This window comes from Lucilia cuprina, chromosome 4, assembly GCF_022045245.1.
Source record: "Lucilia cuprina isolate Lc7/37 chromosome 4, ASM2204524v1, whole genome shotgun sequence".
Classification (NCBI taxonomy): Eukaryota; Metazoa; Arthropoda; class Insecta; order Diptera; family Calliphoridae; genus Lucilia; species Lucilia cuprina.
The window spans coordinates 7345886-7366532 of NC_060952.1; the positions used below are offsets into that span (position 1 = coordinate 7345886).

At 31.2% G+C, this 20647-nt stretch overlaps 1 protein-coding gene across 2 annotated transcripts in view; it reads left to right on the forward strand.

The window, feature by feature from the left end:
* Window positions 1-1745: 1745 nt before the first annotated feature.
* LOC111675673 overlaps window positions 1746-20647 on the forward strand; it is a 52553-nt gene continuing 33651 nt past the window's right edge. Inside the window, exons 1-9 of one of the 2 annotated variants that reach the window (XM_046950754.1) lie at window positions 1746-1967; window positions 2109-2366; window positions 4739-4955; window positions 5033-5162; window positions 5227-5703; window positions 10493-11203; window positions 15761-16081; window positions 16426-17402; window positions 17579-18541. In XM_046950754.1, the coding sequence (XP_046806710.1) occupies window positions 1900-1967; window positions 2109-2366; window positions 4739-4955; window positions 5033-5162; window positions 5227-5703; window positions 10493-11203; window positions 15761-16081; window positions 16426-17402; window positions 17579-18541 (4122 nt within the window). In that variant the 5' untranslated portion in view covers window positions 1746-1899. The remainder of the gene's footprint in view (window positions 1968-2108; window positions 2367-4738; window positions 4956-5032; window positions 5163-5226; window positions 5704-10492; window positions 11204-15760; window positions 16082-16425; window positions 17403-17578; window positions 18542-20647) is intronic. The other variant, XM_046950755.1, reaches the window with a different exon arrangement.

Genomic DNA, 20647 nt, shown 5'->3' on the forward strand with positions numbered 1-20647 from the left:
ATTCCAAAATTTGGTCTTATGTATGTATTTTATAAAAAATTAAAATAAAATAAATATAAATTGTAAATTTATGAACAGTATATCTTATATAGAATTGAGCGCTTTTGAAATAATAATAAATATAAAATAAAAAAAATTATAAAAAATTTATAATTATTCTTAAGGTAAAACAAATGACAAAAGGTAAGAACTGAACTATTGTCTGAAAATTTATTCGAAATTAAAAATTATGTTTAAAATAATCCCTAAATTATGGGGATTCGTAAAGTTTTATTAAAGAATAATTTTTCGTAATGAAAAGATGAAGATTTCTCAAAGAAGGAAGGTTAGGTTAAGTTACGTGATTGCTCAAGAGATCACTCGAAGGTCTCGTGGCCCTTAGAATTGAGAGAATGATTTCCCTCCCTAATTTCGTTGAGTACTGGGTTTGTTCGGTCTCCGTTTAAACCAGCCGGTAAAACCGATCATGTTTATTAGTGACGCATCTCTCATACAGTCTAGATCATCTTTCAACATAAAGAAGACTAGGCAGTCAAATAGAAGTTATTGTACCGATTCCACTACTTCTTCGTCTAAGCAACTTCTACAGCAACTATAATTTGGATAGCCAATACGTTCCGACATAGGTATGTCCAATCATACATATAACAGTTAGAAGCCTATTCGAATTCTTACTAATAGACAAGAGAGTCCTAGTCCTATCTGTTGTCAGAGTGGGCCAGAGCAGTATCGACAAGTGGTGATATTTGACCACCTGAGTTCCGTCTCACTCAAAACCCCTTCGCCAATAAATTTTGATAAGGTCATTAGGGAAATGTGAATATCCTTTTGCGCAAGGGTTAAGTCTAGGGATTGCGCAGTCATCAGATATTTCATTGTACTTAGGTGGTTAATAGGGTTCTATAATATCGAATAATCGAACAATAATCTTTTTATCGAAAAAAGTCCAAAAGTCGAAGTTGACTATTCTGTTCCAAAAAAGTCGAAAACTCGATTAAAGTCTATGAAAAAAGTCGAAATGTCGACTTTGTAAATAAAAGTCCAAAAGTCCAAAAAAGTCGGAAAAAGTAGAAAACTCGGAAATATTAGAAAAAAAGTCAAAAACAGTCGAAAATTAAAAAAAAAGTGGAAAAGGGTAACAAACTCTATAATAGTCGAAAAAAGTCAAAAAAAAGTAAAAATAGACGAAAAAAAGTCGAAAATAGTCAAAAAATCGGAAAAAGTCGAAAACTTGAAAATAGTAGAAAAATGTCAAAAATGTTCGAAAATTTTAAAATAGTGGAAAAAGTCAAAAGCTCGTAAATCTGTATAATCATTAGATCATCAGAATTTATAAAACATTTTGATAATTCGAACTTAAGTTCGATAAATTTCGAAATCAGAAGGATATTGTTCTTGTTTAAAGCCAAGTTTTTTTCTTCACATTGAAACATTATTAAAACAATTGTTTTTTTAACTCTGTAATTCCACGTTGGATCGTAGAGAGCCCTCTAATCAACCTATCCCATAAATACGTAATTTTCACAATTTTATTCAAATTAAAAAAGAATAAAAATGTCACTTTACAAAAATAACGGAAACTCTCTAAAAGAATAAACTAATCTGTAACACCCTGTTATTTTTATTATTATAAAGTTACCATATTCTACTCACCCAACACATATCATTCAAACAAGTGCTAACAATAAATCTAACAATCTGGCCACTTTTCATTGTTTTTCTCAGTCAGCTGGCAGCAAACAAACAAAAAAATAATAAAATCTGAAAAAAAACAACGTAGATTGCAACAAAAGAAATAAAAAAGTGAAAACATTTTTGCTAAAAAAATTCGCTAGCCGAAAAAATGCAATTAAAATCATAAACTATAGAAAATAAACAAATTTGTTTTTCTACAATAACATGGATAAAACCAATATTGTGAATACATTTACCGAAGTCGTGGATCAATTGCGAAATACAGAATGCAGGTGATGAAAAAAAAACAATCAATTTTAATGGGGGGCTTATGGAAATGGATTAATCACCTTTATTGTATATTCTATTAAAAATAGGGAGTGTTTCCAGCATGAGAAATCTTATGTTAATGTATTTTTATTAATAATTTACAGCCAAAAAGAGAAAATTGCTTGCTTCCAACGCATTTCGGAATGTATCATATCACCGGTGATGGCGGCACACCTAAATTATGCCACGTTCTGCAGCAAAGCTGTAAATATTCTTTTACTTTTCTGTGAGGATTTGGATTCAGTGGTACGCATTAGTGCAGAAGAGAATTTGAATAAAATATTTCGTGTTTTGGAAAAGACTAAGGTCAGTCGTATATTGATGGATTTATATGGCGAAATAAAGAGGAATGGCAATCAAAGGTAAGTTGTACACAGTGAACATATTGAGCTGAAAAAATAACTAAAAGCCGGTTATAAATAACTTAATTGTTTTAAGCTTTTGAACAAATTCTTAAATTATGGTTAATTAATGTTAGCGAAAAAAGTTTATTATAGCTAATGTGTATTAGGGTGGTATATTTTGGATTTAAATTGAAAATATGTAATAACTAGCATACCCCGGGTGCTTCGCTACCCTAACTTAAATTAAATACATTCAAAATTTTGTTTACTTTTCATTTAATTCGCATTCAGTAAGAAGCTTGTATTTTTAGTTTCACTCATTTAGCTTCCACATTATAGAAAATTTTTAAAGTAATATTTGAAGAAAAGTATTATAAAACACCTCTAATAGATTAAAATTAATGTTCCTAGGTTGAATATTTTAGAAAATTAAAAAAGTACAATTTATGAGATAAAAAGTACTAAAAAGTTGTCTCTTAAAGAATCTTATTCAATGAGGACTGTGTATGTTTAATAATCATTTGTTTTGAGTTCATATTAAAGAACACACATAGAGTATCATTTGAAGGAAGAAAAAGTACCAAAAGTGGAATAAATTTTACCTAAGAAGAAAGTACTAATAAAAAGAGTACAATGTTTGCCCTTTTCTCTTAGAAATATACTTTTTCGAGAATTAAGTTTACAAAATGAAACGATTTCTGCATTATTTTCTTCGAGAAAAATTGTGTTTTCTAAAATGTACCAAACAATTTACTCGAATTTGGTCCTATATAGGCCTTAGTACTCCAATTCCAAAATATTATACCAATAGCTTATTTTGTGTGAGTAAATAAACTACTTTTTGAAATTTTATAAAAATTGGCTCAATGAGTTTGAATAAAATAAAATTTCCCATTTTTACCCTTTTTGGTACTTTTTCCCCAGTGAAATAGCAAAAATTTTATTACAGTAATACTATTACAGAATTAGTTCGTAATTTAATAGGAATAATTCAATAAACCAAAAAAGTTTTTTAATACGCTAAAAAAAGTACCATAAATATAGTTTTCTCCCTTTTACACCCAAAAAGAACTGAATTTTAAAAAAGTACCAAACAGGTATCTTATAATTTGGGGAGATGTATCCAAAATATTTAGAAAAATTTTATTATGTCAATTATTTCAAAAGTTATAAACGGCCAAAAAAGGTACCAAAATCACCTTTGTTATATATTTTTACCCCTTAAAAGTACGAATTTAAAAAAGTGCCAGACACCCATCTGCTCATTTTAAGAGTAGATACAGGTGCATTTAAAATTTTTCTTGTATCACTAATATTGTGTAAGATATTTAAGAAAACCTGTTTTAGCCGTTTTTTCCTCTTTTTACCCGTAAATGTACAAATTTGCAAAAATCCCTCCTAGTGGATCTACATAATCAAAAACACATCTACTGTCAAAATTTTATGATTCTAGGTTCAGCCGTTTGAGCTGTGCGATGATGAATCAGTCAGTCAGTAACCCTACTTTTTTATATATATAATAAAATATAATAGATTTTAAAAGCAATTTCTAGTTCGAGTAACAATAAGAGCCAATAAAATTATTCTTTAGTTCTTCGCAAAACTTAATAGCAATTTAAAAGTTTGGATTAGACAACAAAAAGATATGTATTTATGTTTTTCTATTTTTTAATATATGTGAAACAAGGACAATTTCCTGCTAGGCATAATTTTTTATATCAGGAATCATTGTATTTTTTCCACAAGTTTTAAAAGGTATTTTTTAACTAATACTCGTAGGCGTTTGGTTTTGAGAAATTTGTTTTTTGTTCATACCTATCACATTTGGAACTCATTCTGAAGAAGTTTTATGGAATTAGATACATGTTGTTCTGGCTAGGCATAATTTACATCACAGGCTGTCATATTCTGAACTCATTCTGAGGAAGTGTTATGAAGTTGATACTTGATATTGTAAGAGATTGGCTGTGACTAGATGTTACTCCCTTCCGGTTAATACAACTGTTGCTGAGTCGACAATCTTTGGCCGATTGAGAAACGGATCATTCGGAAGCGGAGATCCAATTGTCAAGGGAATGGTAGATGTTTGCTGTTTAGAACTGTTTTCGAGCTAGTTCCTTAAACAATTATTTTTGTTTAAATTTGTCGATCACGAAACCAGTTTTAGGGAACATATTTACGAGATTTCGGATGAAATTTGTTAAATAATAAACCGCTATTGTGAAAGAAATGTTCAAGGCAAGTTCACGTTAGATATTTTAACATCGATAGGAATAAATATTTTACTTCTATGCCAATAGGATTACATTTTTTGGAATACAACTTCGAAATTTCGAAAAGTTTTTGAAAGGTTTCATAAACTAGTGATAATAATGTACTTTTTCTTGCAGATCTCTTCGCATTTGTTTGCGTATCTTTGGTTACTATGCACCGCAAATACGTGAACATAATGTACTGTGGTATGCTCAGAATTTGTTGCCCTGTTTGAAAGTTATAAGTAAGCGCAAAGAAACTTTATTGCAAGAAACTCTAAGTGAGTTTGTATTGAAATTTGGCAAACACATACAACAAGGATTAACGGATAGTGAGACATGTAAATTATTTGAGGTAAATTAAAAAAAAAACACAACAACGACATTAATCTTACAATAAATAAAAATATATTTAAAAATTTTATTTTAAAGGTTTTCATAGAAAATATTGGCTCAGAATGTGCCGTTAAAAGAAGATGCACTGCTCAGAATTGCATAAATTTAATCGAACATGCCTGTAATAAATCGCTAATGGCTAAATATGCTCTTAATAAAGTTATAGGTAAATGTTTATATAAGAAGTAAAAATAAAGATTTCTTTTTAAATTATTTTTTTTAATTTCCAGATATTTTACTCTGTGACCATGAAACTAATACCATAATTGGTATCTTAGGATTTCTGCGTCAACTAGTAGTGATAATTATCAAAGGTTACTCCTGGGATGCCAATGATAATGAAGATACTTTCTCATCACATAAATCAACAAATTTAACAAATTCCGAAGAAGCCCGTCAAATGCTAGAACTCTATGATTATTGTTTATATTTAGTTAGCTCCACACCCTTAACACAACATTCCATTATTAATGCTGCTTTAGAAGTTATAAACTCTATGCTGCAATCGCTGGAGGGTTTAAATAGTAGAGACAAGAAAAATAATCCTCATTTAGCTCCTTTACTTTTACAACTTATGAATGATAAAAATTTAAAACATATTAACTATTTGAGACATAGGGGAACTATTAAGCAACAAATATTTAATTTACAATGTTTTGAAGATGAGTATAGTAGGAAAGGAGCTGACAAAACCGAAGAGCAACAAGGTAAGAATTATTTTGTATTTACTTTTTATAATGTTAACATATAAACTACTAACACACTGACTAAAATTATAAATTTTGCAAATAATTTAAATAAGTTAAAATTATTATAAATTTTCTGATTAATAATGAATAACAAATTTTAATCATTTAATATTACAATTTAAATTAATTAAATAATTACATTCAGAACACTCTGTATGAAAATCGTCTTTACTAAAGAAATATATATGTATTCATACATACTTCATGCCATATATATAAACTCTATTACATTTTTCTGTAAATTTATTAACTTTTAAATCAGTTTTATGGAATTTTTCAAAAACAGATGTAAGGAGTGAGATCGAAAAATTGCTCGAACATGTAGTCCATCTTCGTTTAAAATCTACCACACTTTTGGACACCTTTTTTGTACTCTTCAATTCTCTTTTAACAAGAGCCCAATATCTCCACTGACCTTAGCTCCGGGCAGTTTGGAGGATTTGCCTCTCTTGGTACAAATACTACATTATTGTTCTTGTACCAGTCAAGGGCTTGTTTACCATAGTGACAGTATGCCAAGTCAGGCCAAAAATAAGTGGACACATTATGAAGTCTTATGAATGGAAGCAGCCTTTTTTGTAAACATTCCTTGATGTAAATTTCGGTATTTATAGAGCCCGTTGTAACAAATGATTGGCTTCTTTTGCCGCAACTGCATATTGCTTGCCATACCAAGAACTTTCTGGGAAATTTTGTCTGCTTTTGGGTCCTAAACTTTTCTTCAACATTCCCTCGAGCATCAGCAACATAAAACTTTTGACCTGGAAGTTGCGAAAAATCTGCCAGAACATACGTTTCGTCATCCATTATGCAGCAAGAATATTTTTTAAAAACTTGACTTCAATTTCCGTGCTCTGTTTTTGGCCTCTAAATTTTTAGCAGCATTCCTGTCAGGAACTTTTTGAGCCTTGTATGTTTTTAAACCTGCATTAGCTTTAACTTTTCGTACCAAATAGTCCGAGCACTGAGCTAACCGAGCTGCTTTCCTACCGGATGTGTTGGGAGCTCTTTTGAAAATGCGTTCTATTTTTTGGCTTTAGAAACATCATGTGGACCATTCCTTCTACCTGAACCAGGTTTTCTATCAACTGACAAGTTCTCCTGTTACTGTTTAATAACATTGGAAACAGTCTGACGGCAGACCTTTGTATGCTTGGCCAACTTTTTGTAAGACCAAGTTGGGTTTAGTTGAAAATATTTAATAATTTCAGTACGCACTTTTTTCTGGTCACTCATTTTAATCAGATTAACAAAAAAATTAATATAATTGACATTACACATAATAACTGACATGTTTTTCAAAGGTAACTTGATCAAAAAAATCAAATAATACTTTGGTTGAAAAATGTAATGAAAAACGTGTGTTAAGAATTTTTCGATCTCACTCCTTAGTACATATTTTGAGAATTAAGGAATTCAGAAAGTTTTTCTCGAATTTTTCTATGATCGCAATTTTGTAAAAGTTAAAGTTTAAAAAGTTTTTCCAATACTCTATTAAACGAACTTAGCAAGAATACACAACTAGTGTTAAATAACTAATTTGTAATAAACTCTTTAGAAGTTCTTTAAAAGCACAAAAATTTTCCAGGAAAATAGTTCTAGAAGTGAAGCCAACTTCAGGAAAACATATTATTAATCCAATTTCGTCGCCACAAGCTAAGTTGTTCTTAAGTAAAAAATGTCTAACACAAGTATTTTGGATTGTTCTGTTTTAATTACATATGACCATCCGTCTGTCTGCTTAAAGCACGATGTGGTCCTCATAAGAGGAGCAAAAGGGCTGAAATTTTTAACAAATATTCACTATTTACAAGATTTAAAAATGGGCAATACGCAAGTAAGAACAACTTTAAGGTGGAAGTACACAACACACGTTGTGCGCGGCATAGCGTTAAAGACTTATGTCAAAACAAGTAGGAAAGTATGGTCGGGCATGGCCGACCATATAATACTCTACACCATGAGTATATTTTAAATTCTTTTATTTTTCATAAAGAAACTTTTATCTTGAATTTTACTTTAATACCAAAATATTTAAGCAATTTATTGATAAAAAATAAAATTTTTTAAATGAGGCATTATAAAGGTCAAATATGGTGCGATCCTCGGTAAATTTTGGAAAAGGATATAATTTTAAATAAAAGTTAGTTTTGTTGAGTATCATTGCGATACAAATGGTTACAAGACAATTTTAGACGTTTAAGACATTTTTGTATGGGGGTTAGGGTCAAATAAGGGCCGATCATTACCAAAATCTGCCGTGTCATTTATACTTATATAAAACTTATTTGTACCAATTTTTAGAGAGATAATAGAATAGTCCAAAAAGAAAAGTCCAAATCGGGAGGTACGGTTATATGGGGGCTAGGTGAAATAATGGACCGATTTTAACCATTTTCAATAGGCTTCGTCCCTGTGCCAAGAAACATGCTTCATCCAAATTTCATCAAATTATCTTAAAAATTGCGACCTGTACCTTGCGCACAAGGTTTACATGGACAGCCAGCCGGACAGACGGAACAAACGTATAATAAATCCCCACTATAGCGGTCATTTAACAAGTTACACACTGTAGATTGTAACGCGTATGTCGGGAAAAGTTTTGCAACTTTTGACGCGTTGGCAGCTGATCGGGATTGTATTTTGTTTTATGTAGAATAAAAATATACTAATATAAAATAAATTTTACCCCCAATGAAAGAAAAAAATTAAAAAATTAAAGAAAAATTTTAAATTTTGGTTTTTAAACACTAAAGTGTTAAAAAAAACATTAAAAAGAAAGATCAAAATGACGCGTGCTAGCGTAACTTGCAGCTTATAAAGTGCGGAAAGTTTGAAAAGCATAATACGCTTTGCCTCCTCGACGCGTGTTTTGTACTTCCACCTTTAGTTAGTTTGTTTGAAAGGAGGATGTACAAATATACATAAAATCCGAAGAAATGCACCTAGTCCTCTATCGGGCCTCTTGTGCGCTCCTTAACCAGTGCCACAGGTGGGAATCGAACACATCACCTCCGGTCTACCAGACTAGAACACTAACCACTAACCTACTGGTGGTCACATTTCCACCTTTACTTTTCTAAAGAAATGAGTTACACAGAATCCGAATCTGGCCACAGATTTTCTCTGTCGCCAAATATCTCGAAGGTGAAAGAATTGATCTTTCCAATGATATAACAATTAATATAAATAAAGATGACTTCATCCTAGAACAATGTCTCAAAAACCGATTTTTTTTCCAACTTTAGGATGTGATTCTGAAAAGCAAGAGTCAGATTCCGCAAAACTTATTTCTTAAGAAAAGTATATTTTGTTGGTCTGTGTAATTCGCTCAAGCGCTCTTAAATAGCTCTTTTTCGAGATCTATAAATGAAAATACAATTCATCATACACCTAATAAATAAGAATATTATGGTTTTTATTATAACTCAGGAAAAATTGTATTTGTTGTAAAACTAGTTATAGAACGCATTGGCGTTAAGACGAATTATTTTGGTACGAAATTGTTACCTTTGGAACTGATTCTAAAGATTCATTATAAATCTGTAACTAGTTCCTTAATCAATTTTTTTTTCAAATACGTTAAAGTCAGAACTAGTTCAAGGGACGCTTTAGAGAACCGTTTATGCTTTGTTTAAAAAAAGGAATTTTTTAACGTTTTTTGTTCAATTTGTATAAATTTGTATAAAATTATGATTAAATGTTTAGTTGATTGAAATAGTTGACTGAAAGCTCTTTAGAAGTCTTATAAAATCTTAACAATTTTACGACAAAAACTACTTCCAGAAGTAATGGCGACCTCACTTTTTCTAAGGTTGTTGTTTCCCAGCAGTTCGACAAAGAGTAATTTCCACTAATAGTTAACCACCTGGATGATCGTAATTCGTATGTTTTGGGTCATTCGAAGACAGTCGTCACTTTAGTGTTCCCTTTGGAGGCGAGATCGGAGGCAATCGTCTCTTTACTGTCTCTTTGTAGGGTATAGAGTGACGATTGTCTTCCTCGTAGGACAAGCCCATGTTAAAATCAGGTGGCTACGGGCCACCACAAGTGGCAGGTTAAGTGGTCAGTTCGGGACTGTCCCGTCGAACTGCTGGGTTAAGAATCAAAAATGTTTCTGCTCACGTTTTAGAACTATTTTTTTAGAACAAGTTTTGAATTTTTTTTACAGGATTAAAGATATTTAAGTATAAAACAAATTAACAAAAAATTAAAACTAATTTATAACATGTTTAAAAAATAAACAAATCATCAAATTTCTGAAAATCTAATACAAATAAATTTAATATTTCATTAACACATATTTACTTACAAATTGCCAGATTCTTGGAAATTTATTTTCCATATTAATAGCGTTATCTCACCATACACATATGTATATCAATAAAATTATGATTATTTACAAACATGTTGCTTGTTAATGATTAAGTTTAATAGAACATACATATGTATCTTTCTATTAATATGTCTAATGAAGAAATATAAAGCATACAATTCCCTTAAGTTCAAAATTTACACTCATGTGTAATGAAATTATATTCGATTCAACTAAATAAAACATTTTCCATTATATTGCATATTTAAAATATTAAATTGAATTTTCTTTCTACGACAACAATCCTGACTGTCTATTTGTCTGCCTATTATTATCATAATAATAATAATATCTGTGTATTTTTGTGTGTGTGTCTGTGACTGTTTAATACCACTGAATGAACAAACAAAAAATCATTACGAAAAAAAAAAGATACAACCACATCACAAACATCTAGTGATATTATATTACAACCACAAAATACAACATCCGCCGGAGTAGGAATATTGTCTTCGCATCAACAACTAAAAAGACATACAGCACGCAGTATTAGTGAATGTGTTGATATTGATTATGTAGATGAGCAACAAGATGACAATGCTGATGACGGCGTCGCCAACAACAACGACGACGAAGAAGAAGACAACGATGACGATGAGGATGATTTTACAACATTGTCTGAAATGAATGAGTCGTCCCAACATACACATGCATCCTCATCTCTGTTAACATCAGCAAACATTGAATTTAACACAAAAACAAACTCCTCTTCGTCGGTTTTAATCAATGAAACTATTTCCGGTCATGGTGTGGTAGTAAAAGCTATAGAAAATCGGCCATACCATAAGAACACAATAGATGATGTACCGAATATGCTTGTGAATTTTTCTTCATACTCCGATGATGAAAAATCAAATCAATTGTACAATACGGACGACAATGAATCTATCAATAGTATTGAATCGAAAGCAGAAATCTCAAGAGGTTTAGTTGTTGAAGGCAGCAACAACAGTATGGGCAAACTACATACATCCACTGAAGATGGTGTTGGTGATGATGCTGTGGATGTCAGTGCCAATACTATCATCAATACAAAATCAAATAATGATGCCTTTACCTCGTTCTTTAATAACTTTAATGCAGGTAAATAAATATACATATTAGTGTTAAAAGTATACAATCATATGTACATTGCATATGTATTTAATACATACATACTTACTTATTTACAGCAAACATAGAAAATGTAATCTAAAATATCAAAACATTCAATTATATTATTTACATCAATTACGTACATTGTATGTACATATGTATGTATGTACAATGTTTTGTTATGTTTTTGTAGTGATTTGTGTCTTGTTTATTGGTTATAATTTTTGGTTTTAAATTTTAAGTTTTTCACTACTAAATACTTATTTAAATATGAAAATTAACATTTTAATTAAGTTTAAATTGATATAGCATGAAAATTGTCTTAAGTAAAATTGCTTGCAAGTTCAAAATTTTGTTTTAATAAATATAATTTACTGAACCTTTCCCATATTGTATTATTGGAAAAAGCATGCGAATTAATAATTTTCAAAACATATGTTAATAAAAAACAAAAATTAATTTACTACAATTTTGAAGTTCAAATTAAAATTAGAATTTAATTTTTATTAGACAATAATATATTCTTTCGATGTGCATATTGTCTAGTATCCGAGATTTATACAGAAAACTAAAAATAATTAAAATTATTTTGGAATTGTGCTCATATCTTTGTTGTTTGAGCACCACTTTAAGTGTGCCTCCTACCCTATATAGTGTGCCTCCTACCCTATAAACTCTAAAGGTTCTTCCTGTCCAGTGTCAATAGAACTCCCCAACAAAAAAGAACTTCCAAAGAAGAGAAATAAATACAATTTAAGAAGAAAGAAAAAATACACCTAGACCATTATTGGACCTGTTGTTGTGGTCCTTTCTTTGAAAAAAAAAAAATATATTCTTGTTCACTGAATTATTTTATTTTATTTTTCATTGTTTAGAAACTCAGTTTCCTGGACATAATTCCTAAGAATTTTCCAATCAGTGTTAGTCAGGAATGTTGGTCCCTATTCTGCATTTCAATTTTCTCCGTTTGTCAACTTTGATATTGTGCATTTCGATTCGACTCTCCGCCACATAAACAACAACTTACAAGAACGTAATTACGATCGAAATGCAGAATACACACAATCGTAAAGCATTGAAACGAATAGAATTGCTTCTTCTTTTTCTTATGATTCAGTTTCTTGTTGGAATACTTTTTTCGATCATTTCGAGCATAACTGAATGCGTAAACGTAATCAAAATGTACAGACACATCTTATTCTCATCAGGATCGCCCCATAGGATGTTTGTGGTTCTACCCACCTTTGAGGGAGTATTCAGTTAAAGCTTTCTTACAATCCAATATGGTCTTTAAACATCACTTCGACAGAAGGTAAAAAAAGTAAAAATGCAAAGCTTTAAGAGCTGAATGGCTATCAACATAAATCGTTACTTCCGCGTAGTAATGTGTGTCTTGATATCCGCCTGAATGACGCTACATTCATCCGGAAGCCTGTAAGACACTTTTATGTTGCCATCTTCCAGATAAATCCCGGCCCTTGTGTCAAATTCCATAGCCAGGATCTTCGATTTGCTTCGATCTTGCTTACTGTGTAAAAACTGACTTACCACTCCAGTCCCTTTTGCAGCTATTTACCAAGCTATATTGTAATGTTTTACACTGCAAAGCTTTAAGAGCTGTCTGAATATCATCATAAGCCTGTGCGTCTTGATGATGCTCACGAATTTCCATATAGAGAAGTTCTCCGCTTGAATAACGCTTAATTCGTTCGGAAGTCTAAAAAAAACACTTTTATGTTGCTATTTACCGAATAAACCCTGGCCCCTGTGCCAGGTTCCAACATTGATCGAACAGTAAAGACTGCACACCTCTTAAACAATACCTCGGATCCACTCATCCCTAATAGGAATTAATATTGAGAGTGTCACTCCGAAGTCCATGATCGTAAAATGTAGGTTCAATTTCATACATTTTGGGTTCGAAGTCATTAATCTTCTGCATGATAAAAATATATGTATGCTCTCATTTTCTAATCATAAATCATACTTTTATCAGTAGTTGGTAGTTCAGTTCTATATCTTATTCGCTACTCTTCTAAAATAGTCTTTTATGAACCTCTCTTCTGATTAGTTGTGTCTTATTTTCGATTTTTTTTTGAGTCATTTTGCAGTCAAATTACTGATTTTTTAAGAGTCATTTATGAATAATATTTCAGTAACTTAAATTACTTTGTGTCTGTTACAACCAAATACAATAGACAATTTTAATAATGTACTAAGGAGTGAGATAGAAAAATTCTTAACATACATATATGTTTATAAAAAAGAAACCACTAAACTTACAGCTTTATTTTTTATTTGATTCAAATTATTATTACAATTTACAAAAAAAATATTTTTATAGTTTTAATCACTAGTGATGAAATTTTGAACCCTTTTCGGAAACCCTTCCATTAACGTTTTTATAGTGCTTTCTGTCACTTTGCTCGAACATGTAGTCCATCTCCGTTTAAAATCTACCACACTTTTGGACACCTTTTTTGTACTCTTCAATTCTCTTTTAACAAGAGCCCAATATCTCTCCACTGGCCTTAGCTCCGGGCAGTTTGGAGGATTTGCCTCTCTTGGTACAAATACCACATTATTGTTCTTGTACCACTCAAGGGCTTGTTTACCATAGTGACAGGATGCCATGTCAGGCCAAAAATAAGTGGAATGGAAGCAGCCTTTTTTGTAAACATTCTTTGATGTAAATTTCGGTATTTATAGAGCCCGTTGTAACAAATGATTGGCTTCTTTTGCCGCAACTGCATATTGCTTGCCATACCAAGAACTTTCTGGGAAATTTTGTCTGCTTTTGGGTCCTAAACTTTTCTTCAACATTCCCTCGAGCATCAGCAACATAAAACTTTTGACCTGGAAGTTGCGAAAAATCTGCCAGAACATACGTTTCGTCATCCATTATGCAGCAAGAATATTTTTTTATAAAACTTGACTTCAATTTCCGTGCTCTGTTTTTGGCCTCTAAATTTTTATCAGCGTTCCTGTCAGGAACTTTTTGAGCCTTGTATGTTTTTAAACCTGAATTAGCTTTAACTTTTCGTACCAAATAGTCCGAGCACTGAGCTAACCGAGCTGCTTTCCTACCGGATGTGTTGGGAGCTCTTTTGAAAATGCGTTCTATTTTTTTGGCTTTAGAAACATCATGTGGACCATTCCTTCTACCTGAACCAGGTTTTCTATCAACTGACAAGTTCTCCCGGTACTGTTTAATAACATTGGAAACAGTTTGACGGTAGACCTTTGTATGCTTAGCCAACTTTTTGTAAGACCAAGTTGGGTTTAGTTGAAAATATTTAATAATTTCAGTACGCACTTTTTTCTGGTCACTCATTTTAATTAGATTAACAAAAAAATTTATATAATTGACATTACACATAATAACTGACATGTTTTTCAAAGGTAACTTGATCAAAAAAAAAAAAAAAATCAAATAATACTTTGGTTGAAAAATGTAATGAAAAACGTGTGTTAAGAATTTTTCGATCTCACTCCTTACAACATATTAGCAAAATACACCAACATTTATCGAAAACACTTAAAGTGTCGACCATATCATTTCCCAACAAATGCAACATGCTTTTGACACAGTCTTAAACCTAAACAAACAGTTTATTTTTAGCCGGATATTTACAAGTTCTTTAATGCAATTTTTAAGTTTTTCTATTCGTTTCTTTCGTTTAGGGTTTTTTTTAACTTCTTTTTCTTTTCAATTTATCGCATACAACACAATGTTTATGGTCATTTCGTGTTTTTGAAAATTTTAAATATATATTATTTTCATGTAACACATTTTGACCTGGAAAATGGTTAAATGAAATGCAAGCAATTGCCATTATTATGGAATATAAACACTATTGCATGTTGAAAATTATGTTCAACATACATACATATATACATTTATAAGCTTAAGCCATATGATCGTTTATTGTTTTGGGGCAAAACAAACTTTTTTATATGTAGGTATATGTAAAGAGCTAAAATGTAATAGTAATAGTAAACGACAAAGTGTTTTTCCTAGCACACCGATACACAAACATGGACAGAAAAGTTTCTTATTGGGAAAAACAGTATTTTCCAACATTCAAGTGTCCATTTCATTTTTGTAAACTTTTATCATAAGGATGTTGCATGTTAAACTATAATTGCTGTTTATTTTAAAGATCATCCCGTAGTTACACATATACATATCTACAAGAGAGATAGAATAAAAAAGAAAGCAACAACCAATGATTCGTATATAACATACATACATATGTACTATGTATGTATATTGTAGGGATGTTGAAAACTTCCTTATTTTCCTGCATTTTAACTATATTTACACTCACTGCCTTTTATTTGTAGAATGTAACTACCACACACTAACTTTCGTACACAAATATTTACACTTATAAGCATGTTACAAGGTTTTTAGTTTGTTGTGTTAATAGTTTATGTTCTATTAATAGTGCACTCTTTTCATTTATATCTTATTTCTTTTTTTAACTTTATTTCTGTTTTATGAAAAATTAAAAATAAAAACTTTTTTCCCCTCCTTAACAGCATCTGAATCAGTTACGAAACTCTTTCGTCCCTATGCAAAAAATGTGGTACAGCCTGCAGCAGCCAATTCCAACTCTTCTACAACAATAGATTCTGTTTCATTGGTTTCGAACACCACCAGTCCACTTAAGAGTGCGGACGCTGAAATTATTGAAGTTATTGATGAATCATCACCTGATACTAGTAAAACTTTTCCCACACCTTCAACAGCCATTATGGGTGAAATACGTTCACTAGATTCTGTTGATTCCTCTGTATCGACAAAAGATATAAAATCAAAAGTAGCTGAAGAGAAAAATTGTACTCCTAAGAGGATTGTCAGTAAGTGTGAAATGAATGAGTGTGAAAGTTGTAAAGAAAGTTTTTATACAATTATTTATTTAATTATTAAAATGCATATCGATAAGTTAATTTATGTGTTGGCACTTTTATAAAACAAAAAAAAAAAAAAGAAAAACTAAAAGAGGGCAATTCACATACATAATGGATAAGTAATATATTACTCATACGAATCGTAGTCCTATTAAGGGTTTACTTTTATATTCATATCTAAAAATATAAAAAAATTGGGAAAGTAAAACTATTGAATAAGAGCTTATCAAACAAACAATTTGTTGTTGTAAACGATTTATAATATATTTTATATATTTATTTTATTTCTCCAGAAAATCCTTTTCTAACTACCCCACAACAAGAACAAGGCTCAATTAACCAAACTCAACTTAGTGTGGATATTGGCTCCATTTACGAACAATCCTTAATCTACTATACTGCTCGTTTAATATCAGCCAAATTTTTATTAACCGGTTATCCAAGTGGTCTTTACGATGACTCTACTGTTCGAGTATCCATTAAAAGTGTCTGCCTAAATGTAATGGGACAATGTGTACGTTTGTGTCCAGAAGTTTTAGAAATTTCTTTAAAATTTATGGAATTTGAAAAACCTAAAGAAAAAGTTATAGCTAAACCCTCAACAGATATAAGTGAGTCCAATAGCCCACTACAAATACCAAGTGATAACAGTTCTAATATAGGACAAGATTATGAACATTTAGAAGTTGTTACAGAGGCGCCTAGAAAATCTTCTTTTTCACAATTAGACGTTTTTTGTATGGATGACAATGAGGCTCCTTTATTGGAAATAATCGATGATTATTTTGGTAAAAGTAGTACGGACTTTAATTTTAGTCAACCTGCTCCAAAAATGACCCAAAGTGCCGATCCTGTTTTATTTACCAAAACCGAAGAACGTTTAAAAAAATCGCCTTTATTGAAAACTAAAAAGGATTTAACCACTTCAGAAATTATTTCCTCAGATAGTAAACTAAAAGGTTTTGTAGAAATTACCAAAGCTGAAGAGGATATACCACCAATAGATATGGCACCACCTAAGTCTCCAAAACGCACTAAAACTATACGCAAAACCAAAAAAGAAGCAGAATTAACACATCAAAATTTAAATAAAAACTGTGCAAATGCTAAACAATTTCTTTATGAAATTTTATTCTATTATAAACATGAAGATCCCATTTTACGTGCCGGTATTCAAATCATAATTGGTCACTATTTACGCTCTACACAAGCTGGTCTGTGTATGAATTCTAATATTAATTTACAATATTTATTGGCCATATTGTGCATGGTAAGTAGAAAATTTCAAAAAAAATAAAGAATCTTAAATACATGCTACAGCACTTAGGAAAAAAATTTGTTATTTCCTTATTAAATTTTAAGATTTTCTTTAAAAACTTCTACCATTATTGTTCATTATTGAGATTTATTTTTCTTTTCTTTCTCATTTCTTTTATATATTTGTAGGGTCTACAAGATGAAATTCATACTGTTGTCATACAAGCTCTGAACACATTTGATAAAATATTTCCATATGTGATTTTTAAGTACATGTCAGCAACAACATCATCATCGTCATCATGTCATAATGGTCAACATAAAAAGAAAGAAACTGGCAAAAACAGCAATAATAAACAAGAGCAAAACTTCTCGAAAGATGAGAATTCATGCAGAAATGCCTCTACAATAAAACAGACAAAAATAACGGGAACGTATGATACTGCTGCAGCCACTGGAAGTACAAACTTTAAGTGTATTTCGGGGCACTTTAACGATAATGATGAGATTATAGTTGCGCTTTTGAATGCTTTTCAATTGCAAACAAAATTTAACAACGACTCCAACAACACTAGCAATAACAACAATTCACAAACCAATAACATTAATACGGTCAGTAGTGTTGATGGTTGCGGTGGTTTTGTTTGTGGTCATATAGTTGATGATGGTGATAGCAATTTTATCTCACACCAATTTCCTTTATCTTCAGCACATCAACATAAAGTTAATACACATGAAAGTAAAATGTCGTCTTCACTTGCTGGCTCTTCTTATTGCTGTGGCAACAACAAAAACCACAACTTACTTTTCATATCACCAAAATTGCTATTGAATAAACTTCGTCTATGTCACTACAACAAATATTGGTTGGTCCAAAATAAATATGCCGAAGTTATTTCGAATTTAAATTATGCTCTACTACGTTCTTATTACGGAAATAACTATAGCAACAATATGAACATTAAAAATCACAATGGATGTAGCATTAATACATGCAATTGCTGTTGCTCATCTTCAGCTATGAATTCTTCTGATTCTTCAGCTTCTTCAAGCTGTCAGTCATGTTGCTGCTACTGTTGTTGTAGTGGTGTTGCCTTTTTAAATGGTCATGTAGACGATGTTGATAATGCTGATTTTGTCTGCAACTTAGAGGTTAGTATTGTTATTTTTCGTTATTCATATACATATTTTCTTTTTCTTTATTTCATTTTCATTTAGACAAAAATTTAAAAAAAAAAACTATTAAAATGTTTGCATTTAAGTAAAAAGTCGGGCATGAGCGACTCTATGATACCTTGCATCATAAGTATACTTTAAAATTATTTATATTTCATAAATCTGTTTAAGTCTGTTAAATTTTACCTTAATTCCGAAGTTTTTAAGCGATTTATTGATGAATGAGGTTTTTATGTCAATTAGGGTCAAACATGGACCCATATTTTTATATAAAAGTTAGGTGTGCTGAATTTCATTGCGATACTAAAAAGGCTTTGTCCCTGTTCCATAAAACACTTTTGGTACAAATTTTATCAAATTATGTGAAAATTGCGTACTGCACCTTGTGCACAAGTTTTGCATGGACATTCAGCCGGCCGGACGCAGAAAGTGATTCTGAGTCGATCGGTATTCTTAGAGGTGGTTGTAGGACCAATAATTTTCTGCGTTACAAACTTCAGCACAAATGTATAATACCCTCCACACTACAGTAGTGTAGGGTATAACTATGTGTTTGAAAAGTTTCTTTAAAGATAAAATATTTTTCTTTCTTTATGGATTAAAATGGCAAGCCTATACATTAGATCGCTATAGGCTTAGGAAATATGCTTTTTTGCTTCAATAAACTGTCAGAAAAAATCAATGCATAATAACTTCAATTGCAATTACTTGCACATAAATTAGATATAAAGATAAAAGTGCAATATCAAACTACTATAAGGAGTTCAGCGTACATGCTGCTTGGGTTTAAGTGATGCCATGTGCACTACTTTAACCAAGGCTCTGAAAACGTTGCTAGATATTCCACCCATTGAAACTTATTTAAGATATGAGGCGGTGCTTATAGCTGAACGGCTCTTTACTTTAGGCGAACTGGCCAAAAACGGCCTGATCCTATACCCGACACAGAATATGTCGGAAACTTTGAAACGCTGATCCCAGATAGAATGTCTTGGTTAAGCGGAACATTAGAGCAAATACCAGTAAGAAACCGTTGCTACATGGATTGCTCTAAATTGTGGGATAAAGTGGAGCTGGGGTTCTATATTGAAGATCCAGAAGCAGAAATATACCACCGTTTACCAAAACAGTGGGTAGAACCACGATGATGCTATGGGGGGACACTGATGAGAGCAGGACGAAAAATCTCCTCAAAATGAGCAAGTCTAAAGTTAGTATGATAGTGTTTATTCTGAGTGGACACACAGGATTACGAGCACATCTATGCAAAATTTGACGTGCGGATTCAGACGTATGTAGAGCATGTGGGAAGGACAGTGAAACTTTGGAGCTTTTTCTTTGCCACTGTCAGGCATTCGTCGAAGTTAGATTTAAGTATCTTGGAAGTGATGTTATTCCGGAAATAACATTCCTAACTAACAGTGATTGGAAGATTCTTAGGAATTACGTTTAGGAAAATAAGTTTCTGAACACTGAAAAATAATTCATCCAGTGCCCTTTTTTTCATGATAGGGTGCGCACAAGAGCTGCAATGGTGGCCCAGGTGTATTTTTTCGAATTTGATGTATTACACATCCTCCTATCAACCCAACCTATGATAATTTTTTGTTAAAATTATAATCGATCGCGATTACTTGTACACAAAGCAGATACAAAATTATTTTTTTAACAAAAATTTTATTCAAAAAAATAAAAATTTTCGCTAAAATCTAACCTGTTAAAAATAATTCAGTTCTTTACAGAGGAATTCCATTTTTTTTAATTTCAAAATACAATTTTTAACAAAAATCACAATGTTGTATTTTTTTTTATCAAAACCCCAATTCCATCATTTTCCTTAAGGGTCAAGTTCAGCTTTAATAGTTTCCTCATCATGTAAATTTCCAAACAAAATAAATGAATACAATATCATCCAACTGAATATAGATTCCTTGATTTGTAGCTCTACAAACTAATAGATTCTTAAATAAAAAATATTTCAATTGAACCAACAAACTTGTTTTTCTTACTACTTTTCAACGTACATATTTTTTAGTAAATAACTTAAACATTTCTTACTAAATATCAATATGTATACATAGC